Source organism: Hevea brasiliensis, chromosome 17 (genome assembly GCF_030052815.1).
Source record: "Hevea brasiliensis isolate MT/VB/25A 57/8 chromosome 17, ASM3005281v1, whole genome shotgun sequence".
NCBI classification, from domain to species: domain Eukaryota; kingdom Viridiplantae; phylum Streptophyta; class Magnoliopsida; order Malpighiales; family Euphorbiaceae; genus Hevea; species Hevea brasiliensis.
In genome coordinates this window covers 7797776-7807085 of record NC_079509.1, presented here as the reverse complement: position 1 = coordinate 7807085, position 9310 = coordinate 7797776, and the positions used below count along the sequence as shown (strand labels likewise).

Genomic DNA, 9310 nt, shown 5'->3' with positions numbered 1-9310 from the left:
TGCACCTGGGAGTCAGAACGGGACATGCGTAGCAAGTACCCTTATCTGTTCAATGTATAATCATGTGCTTTATTCTGCCTTGTGTAAAATTCGAGGACGAATTTTCTGTAAGGGGGGAAGAATGTAACACCCCAAAATTTTAAATTTTATGAGCATTTTTTGTATTTTAATTTTATTTAAATTTTAGGAATTTTTTTGAGATTTTTCGGATTTTAAAAATCGGGTTCGATTTTCCAAAAATATAAACTTTGAGGATTTTTAAAAAATTTATTTAAAGACCACGTGGCAAAACTAAAAATATATTTGGAGTCTACGTATTTTTCTGAGTTTTCTGGAATTTTTTCGGAATTTTTGGACCTCGTTTTTGGTCCCGAGACAGAGTAAAAATTCAAAATTCTGTATTTCGAATTGAACCGGCCGAATCGAACCGGACCGGATCGGACCGGTTGAATCGGACCGTTCTTCTTCCCTTTTTCTTCCTCCCGCGCGCGACGTTCCCTCTCCCTTTTCTCTCTCTTTTCTCTCTCCTCCCCTCCCCACGGCCGCCTCCCTCGTCCCCACCTCGCGGGCCTCCCACTGCTCTCGGCCGCGCCCCAAACGGCCGGAAACGCGCGCGAACGCCTCCCTCAGCGGCGTTTAGCTTCCAGCCGATCCGGCCACCAATTGGACCGGGTCTTGTGTCTAAAATCATCTACTCGGCGAGAACTTTCCATTGACACCAAGAACGCCGAAATCCATCGAGCGGTTTGTCCAATTTTTGCTCGGGAAGTTTTTAGCCCATTTCGACTTTTGGGCTAGATTTCTCGAAAACCGTGAATCCCACGAGAAAACCGAGGCTACCAGCACGCTCCACTCGTCGAGAGCTTCGCAACGACATAAATTTCGAATTTTTCCGACACCGTTTTTCGATGGGTCCCACGGAACTTCGCAGTGTTTTTCCGAGCATTAAATGAGCTTAGAAAATTCTGAAAAATTTATGTACTAACCCCCGTGTTATGGGCTTCGTGTAGGTATCCTCAATTCGCGGAAATTCGACAGTTGACCAGGTCTGTGAATTTCCGGCGAATGCACTTCATCGAAAAGTCTCCGAATTGGACCGAGGTTTTGGCTACCCCCCCATTGTCAGACGTCCCGAGTGCGTCCCCAAAGTCGGAATCAGCAAAGGTAAACCTGAACCTTGCTTTTTCGTAATTTTCTAGTGCTTAAATAGGATTAAAAATCCATAAAATATTCGTGGTAGCTTAGAAAATTACGATTTTTTTTGCAATAACTTAGTAATATTGCTAAGGACCGCAGGGCAAAGTTTTATAATTTTTAGAGCTTGTTTGGGCAGTTTTTGCAAAAATGATCAATAATAAGGACTAAATTGAAATTTTACATGTTGTGATGGATGATTGAATTGGTGGGCCCAGGAGGGGCTGTGTGATGTGATTGAGTTGTGGACATATGGATTGTGAATATAGAAGTGTGTTTTGAGCCCTTTTGCAGGTTGGGTAGGTCCTAGGTATAGGGGAGACTCACTGGGATTTTCGCACGACTTAGGACGTATTGGACTTTATCTTTTTTTGTATTGATTAAAAATTATAAAATTATTGTAATAAAATTGTCAGTGAGCAGCCTTCTTCCTCCGCCCAGCCGCCACAGTGATTGTCGTCAAGTCTGTGAGTAGAATATTAATTTTAATTGTAATTTCGATATTATTATATGTTCAAGCATGCCCATGAATCACTTATATGCATATATTTATGTAGTTAAACTCTAGGCACGATTTATGTTGCATTCATAACTGTTGATGTGCCATGGATGTTGTTGTGGTAATTTGGAGCAGTGTGCGTGCGTTGGCGTGCGTGTGATGTGGTGTGGACTATGGATAGGACGGGGTAGTCACGGCTTGAGTAATTCGCTGGGACCCGATCCTTCGAGGGGTAGTCACGGCTTGAGTAATTCGCTGGGACCCTCGATTTGGTTATTAAGTGGAAGTCCGAGCTGAGTAATTCGCTGGCACTAGGTTGGATTTAAGAGAGCTGTATAGGGGATCAGCTCCCATATGTTATGATTGATACTACAGGGTGTGTGAGTGCTCCAAATTACCTTTTTGATGTTATGATGTGAAAATGTTGTTGATGTTGCATTTCACTCTACAGGGTGCATTAGTTTTAGATAGTTATAGGGATTATGGTTAAAATTGATATTTTACTCTCTGAGTCGAACGCTCACTCCTATTCAAAAATTTTTACAGGCCACAGGAGGATATTTTTTTGAGGTTAACCTGCTTTCTCCCTTGCAGGTCAATTATTACTGTTTGTATAAACTTGTTAAATCTTAGAATTTCCGCATGTGTTAGAAATGTTTATTTGATTTAGGTCTGTAAACTAAATTATTATTTTGGGACCTGTAAACTTAATATGCTATGCATGTTTGATGGATTGGATGAGGGAGCTGAGCTCCCATTTATTTTTATGTTGATGAGTATGTGGAGGGTGAGCTGAGCTCCCCAAATGACTATATATTGTGTTTATAGGTCGGGTGAGTCAAAAATTCCCCGTTGGAAAGTCCATTTTATGGCCGGACTCTGTCCGTTTGTTTTCTTGAAATTGGGCCCAAATGGGCCTTAGAATTGGGTAAATGAACAGTTAGGCTTACTACGGGCCTCGGGGGCTTTAGCGCCCAGGTCCTAGTGCCGGTCCGGCCCATAGGTTGGGTCGTGACATTTTGTGAATATTATTTGAATGTGGTTGAATATGTTGATATTTGTTGCATTTCATTTTTAGGAATGCATCAGTTTTAAATAGTTATAGAAATTATATTTAAAATTAATATCTTACCCTATGAGTTAATACCCACTCTTGTTCACCTTATTTTTCAAGAAAATAATTATAGAATCTTCTTGTGATTAATCTGTTTTCTTTCTCACACGTCTTTGTTAGCAGCAATTATCAATATTTCATAATATTAATTAAAAATTTAGAGCTCCGTATTTGCTACAAGTATTTTATTTAGCTTGAGACTATAATAATTTATTTATTTTGAAATTGTAAAACTATTATTTATACATGTGTGGATATATTGGATGAGTATTTATCTTTGATGAGGGAGCTGAGCTCCCATTTGATTAAATTACTATATTGATGATTATAAGAATGAGCTAAGCTCACAAAATTGATATATTTTATGATTATAGGTTGATTGAGCTAAAAATTATATGTTAAATAGTATAATTTATGATCATACTCTGTTTGTTTATCTTCTTAAATTATTGTTATAGGCGTTATGTTTAAATTTGAAATAGCTAGACTTACTACGAATTACATAAATTTTAGTGTTCATCCGGCTCATAATCTGGGTAGTAATTCCAAGTATAATTTTTCATTGCAGTAATTATATAAAATTAAGTTAAAAATTAAATTAAACTAAAACTAAAATATCAAAAATCATATCCAACGAGACTAGTGTCATCTGCGGGCTAGAGCTCTGTGTCTAGTGGAAAGGCTGAGATTTGAGAGTTGTTGCGATGAAGCGCTTTTTCAAGCCAATAGAGAAAGATGGGTCTGCAAAGAAGCCTGCGCTCTCTGCGAAACAAGAAGATGGTGAAAAGAGAGAGTTATCTGCATCAGAAGGGAACTGTGAGAACAAGAAAGAGCCGTTGAAGTTTATAACATGGAACGCCAATAGCTTTCTTCTTCGAGTCAAGACCAACTGGCCTGAGTTCTCCAAGTTCATCTCTAGCTTGGACCCTGATGTCATTGCCATACAGGTACTTATCTCTCTCTCTGTTGCATCTCTATTTTATAACTATTTGATGTATAGGAATTTGATCCAATTTGTTAAATGTGCGTAATGGGAACTGGGTATTTGATGATTGGGTCTATGAACATTGATTTTGTGTGCAATGGCAACTGTGTGTTGGGTATTTAATGGGGAAGTGTGTTTTGAGATGCGGGTGTTAGATGGGTACTATTTTGGTTGTATGCTGAGGTGCTAAATGTTTGTTTCTGTATTTGAATTTGCGATATTACTTCTTTTTTTTTTTCCCTTCAAATTTACCTCTATTTGCTTGCATTTGAAGAAGTAATGTGCTTTTGTTTGAAGGAGAAAGAAGGAATTGAAACCAGGTCGATTGAGTAGTAAAACACTAACCAGAGAATGCACGTCCGGTCTGCAGCCTCTAATTTTATAATATTTAGTTCCCCTTTTGTCCTCAATATCAAGCTCAGAGGAAGGAGTACAATTGTGTCAATTGAACTGTCTATGATATATGTTTATGCACTCTTACAGTTTGGTTGTTTGAGTTTCATGAAACTGAGTTGCTCTTAGATAAAATCTGGGCAGCGGACATATTGGACATAGTCTATTGTTGGCCTAACGAGGTTTGCAATGTATGGCATTCTGATACCCTAATTCCTTACTCTTTAAAGGTGAAATTTGTTGTTTTAATCTTCCTCTTTATCACTTGGTTTGAAGGGTTGGACATTTTGCATATTGCTGTTAACTGGATCTGTATCCAAGGGAATTAAGGAAGTTTTGGTGTTATTTTGAGTGCAGAGACAAATAAATATCAATCAATGTGTGTGCGTGTGTGTGTGTGTGTGTGTATTCCAACTGAATTAATGGAAACAACCTTACATTGCTAGACTTTATTTTGCTATATTCTCTGTTGGGTCATCGGTTTCCTTCCTTGATGCAGCTCATGATTAATTTGTCATCTTAAAACTCTTTATTATGCAATGTTATTCATATTTCTGAACATATATGAGGTCTTATCAGTTTTTTTTAGTTGCATACTAATCCTTGATAACTGAGTGAACTCTATCTAATAGCACAATAATTTTAGGAAGTAAGGATGCCTGCTGCAGGCTCAAAGGGTGCGCCTAAAAACCCAGGAGAGTTGAAAGATGACACAAGCTCTTCCCGTGAGGAAAAGCAGGTGACATTTGTTCTTATTACTATACATGAGATAATTTTGTGAAGATCATGCCCTATTATGTAAACTAGAAATTTTTTACACTAAGCTTGGAAAACTGGAACGTAGGAAAAAAGAAAATATTGAGGGAAAATAAATAGAAGAATGTATATTTTCCTCCATTGTTTGGATGGAAAGAAAATCAGGAGAGAATAAGTGGTAGAAAGGTTCTGAAATTACAATTTTTACCTTTACTTTTTTGATAAAATATTTTTAATAAGGGGTATTTAATAGTGAAATTAAAGTTTCATTCAATTGGCATATTTAAAGATCAAGTTTCTGATGTTAACTGATAACCTATTATATTTTTATCAAATGATGCAGATATTGATGCGTGCTCTTTCCAGTCCACCATTTGGAAATTATCGCATTTGGTGGTCCCTTGCAGATTCAAAGTATGCAGGGACTGCATTGTTAGTAAAGAAGTGTTATCAACCAATAAAGGTTTCTTTCTCTCTTGACAGAACAGGTAGTTTGGTTCAATTTTTCTATGGTTCATGCATGTGGTATGAAATATTTCTCATTTAGGGACAAGAAAGTTCTTTCATCATAATTTGGACATAACTGCTTTACTTGATGGAAAATGCATCATGTTTCTCCTCCCATCAGATTTGCATATGAAGTGATAGTCACTTGTACATTTTTTTTTTTTTGCCATTAGCTTCAAAACATGAACCAGATGGCCGTGTTATTTTAGCTGAATTTGAGACATTTCGTTTATTGAATACATATGCACCAAACAATGGCTGGAAAGAAGAGAATTCATTTCAAAGGAGAAGAAAATGGGACAAAAGGATGCTAGAGTTTGTCGTGCAATTATCAGACAAGCCTCTTATATGGTGTGGTGATCTGAATGTTAGGTTAGTATTTCTGTATTTCTTTGTCTTTCTGAATTTGTCTTGCTTCATTTTTACTATTTAGTGTAGTCCAAGCTATTCAAGGTATATGGAATAAGTTGAGGACCCTACTATTCATACATGCATGCATGCAAATTTGTTTTGTTTTGTTTCTTTTTTTTCCTCCTCTTGAATTCTATGAAGATTGTAATGCTTTGTGCTCAGTATTTTCTCCAGTAGTTGATTGATGCCAACAACATGATTAGATGGACTGATTTTGGCACCATGTGCAATTTATCCTCCACTTCTTTCAGTCCAAGAAACTGAAGATAATCATTCATATTTATTTTTTAGAAAAAAAAAAGAAAAGAAAAGGTGGCATATTGACTTGCACACAATTGGTTCTTCAAAGGGTGATGAATCAAATTCAATTGTTTTCTAGTGTTATATTTAGATTACCGTACTGTTGGAGAACTGTTCTTGACTTTGTAAGAAACTGTTCTGGCAATAAGATCTGCTTTGTGTCTAATTCTTGGAATGAACTTAGTGTTCTTACCTATGATCTTCTACTTAAAAAGTTGATCTCTAATTTGCAGCCATGAAGAGATTGATGTGAGTCACCCTGAATTTTTCAGCGCAGCAAAGCAAAATGGTTATATTCCTCCAGACAAAGAGGTGTTAGTATTTTTGTTTGAACATATTCTGGCACGTTTTGGTTTCATCTCAACTTTGATACATGCAGGATATTGTTAAAGTTGCCTTTCGGGCACCAAAATTATTGGGAAAAGATAAGCTACTGAAATGAAAGAAGACTTTTACTGTCAAAACTTGTACATTTTATATGTCAAGCAGAAATTATTTGCCCTTGTAAACGGAAATGCTTCTTTGTATTGAGCATTGAAAGTCTGAATTATAAATCATGTAGTCTGGAAGGAGCCATTATAATTTCAAAATACTAGTGCAATAATGGATGTTTTGGATCAATTCCTTTAGCAATGAGTTGCTTTTGAGTTAAGGGGTTACCTTTGTATGTGTGCATGCAAGCATGCAGCCATATGTGCTTGTGGCTGTTATTTTTCTCAAAGTCCATTTTATGTTAGCATTCTTTCTATTACAATGGTAAAGTTACTCCATTTGTGACCTGAAGGTCACAGCTTTGAGCTACGGAAATAGCCTCTCTGCAAAATAGGGGGGAGGCTGTGTGCATCAACCCTCTCCAAAGCCCACAAGTGTGGGATGCTTCCTATACTAGGTCACCCTTTTTTGTATTCTTTCTATTGCAACTGTTTAGTATGATCCTCCTTATCTAAGCTAATGCTTTGACTTTTGCATTTTGTTGTTGCAGGATTGTGGGCAGCCTGGCTTTACCTTGAATGAGAGAAAGCGCTTTGGTGCCATTCTGAGAGAGTGAGTGCTTCCACTGAACATGTACTACTATAATTTTAATTAGCAATTAGTGCTGAAACCATAAATTGTACCTTTACTGATTTTTGCCCTTGAAGATTGAGGTCAGTTAATAGTTCCTTATGGTAAATCATGTTACAATATCTTTCACTATAAGCGTCGGGATTAAAGATCATTATTTCATTTCTTTCACTCTCTCTTCTCATGACCTTCTTACCTTGCAGATTCATTTTGCTTTTCAGATATAAAGATTTCTCTTTTTATTTCCTAATTTGTCCTGTTAATGAAGTTTGGAACTGTTTGGATTATGCTTTAGGGGAAAGCTGATAGATGCATATAGATTTTTGCACAAGGAGAAGGACATGGAGTGTGGCTTCTCATGGTCTGGGAACCCCATTGGAAAGTATGAAATCATATGGATTATCTATTTAGCATACATACGAAATATATGCTATGAATAACTATGTTATAATATGACCAATTGATGTCTTTTAATAACGAAAATTTATGCTGCCATTACGGTGTTCCAGATAGTCGCATACTTGTAGCAGCAAGTGATATACTTCCTGATGGATGGCTTTGTTGTAGGTATCGAGGGAAAAGGATGAGAATTGATTATTTCATAGTTTCAGAGAAATTCAAAGATAGGATTATTTTGTGCGAGATGCATGGGAAAGGAATTGAATTACAAGGTGCTCTTTTTTTGTTTTTTGTCCTTTTCTCTTATGCTATGCAAATCCTTTACACTAGTGAATACTGGTTAGAAAATCTTTTTATCATCCATTTAATGAATTGAGCCAATGAGGCCTTGATCTAGTGGCAGAAGACTTGTCTATGGCCGTAGAAACAATATGTATACTTTTGGCCTCAAACTCCTCTCTTGCTACATGGAAAGTCCATTTTTACATTTTAGTGAGTTGAAAACAGCAAGCAACCTGTACTGCTAATCACTGCACACCAGCACACTGGAGGACTTGCCTTGGCTGTCTCAGATGGCACAGCCTAAGGGAATGTTGCTTTATTCTCCAATGTTCTTAAACTTTGTAAATGATCTGTGGCTGACGGTTTACATATTATTTTCCTCACTTGGAAGGATATATCGGATATATCTTTCTAGGTTTTCTATCTTTTGAGGCTTGCAAATGATTTTGTTATATGTACATTTGGAATGGGTGGTAGTTTATGTTTAGTTCTCTTGCCAATTGAAATGGTTCAACTATCTGCACAACATTGATCAACTTCAAACAAATTTGGAATTTGCATTGTTCTAGTCTTCAGTCCATTGACTGCTGTCAATTCTTAATTATCATCATCTGCTAAAGCTCTTTATAGAGATCACATATTCACATTGCAGACAGTAAATGCTATTTAAATTAATAATGCTTACATTCAAATGCCTAAACAAAAATGAAAAGATATCCATTTTTTTTGTGGAAGCTTGCGTTGTTTCTTGCCCTTTTCTCTATCATTTCTCACTGCATAGAAGTTCAGCTATCTTAGTTGACCTTGGATTCTTGGCAGGTTTCTACGGAAGCGACCACTGTCCAGTATCTCTTGAGCTTTCACCAGCTAGTTGTGATTCCAATGAGAGTTAACTTTCGTATGTTTTTATTCTGTGATGATACTGTTATCTAATTTCTTAGTGTATTAAATAGAATCTCCTTTAGTCTCAAAACTTTAAGACATAAATTTATTTATCAAGAAATTATTTTGGATTACCAATACCCCATATGCTAGTGTTATGTAATTTAATTAAATAGTAAATGGCCAAGCTAAGATCAATCATGAGGGTGTGTGGGGACAATAATGTGAAGGAAATGGGATCAATGATGTAAGGGGAGTTAAAGCATGCTCGGTAAAAATTATTCAATTCAAATTAGAGCAGCAAACGAAGCTTTGCTTTGTAATGTACGACTCTGTTTTCCCCAATTACATTGTAAGCTTTAGCTAGTTGGCTTATTTGCTAGTTGCCTGGACGACTCTATGGCCCGCCATGGATGCTCAACCACTCAATCACATTACCATACATTATCCTCTTTAAGATTTATTTATTTTTCTCAGCGCATGTTGACATTAATTTGTAGTGATTTGACTTGTCAAGCTCTGATTT

At 36.7% G+C, this 9310-nt stretch overlaps 1 protein-coding gene across 2 annotated transcripts; it reads left to right on the top strand.

Moving 5' to 3' along the window:
• The first annotated feature begins 3418 nt into the window (after positions 1–3418).
• LOC110672489 (DNA-(apurinic or apyrimidinic site) endonuclease) lies at positions 3419–8929 on the top strand. 2 transcript variants are annotated; one of them, XM_021835281.2, is made up of 9 exons: positions 3419–3754; positions 4832–4924; positions 5285–5429; positions 5718–5820; positions 6393–6471; positions 7142–7203; positions 7517–7603; positions 7789–7892; positions 8722–8929. In XM_021835281.2, the coding sequence occupies exons 1-9, from the start codon at positions 3512–3514 to the stop codon at positions 8793–8795; spliced, it is 990 nt and encodes a 329-aa protein (XP_021690973.2). In that variant the 5' UTR covers positions 3419–3511; the 3' UTR covers positions 8796–8929. The 2 variants fall into 2 exon arrangements, with proteins under 2 accessions (XP_021690973.2, XP_021690971.2); XM_021835279.2 differs by having other exon boundaries at positions 3421–3754; positions 5622–5820.
• The last annotated feature ends 381 nt before the right edge of the window (positions 8930–9310 follow it).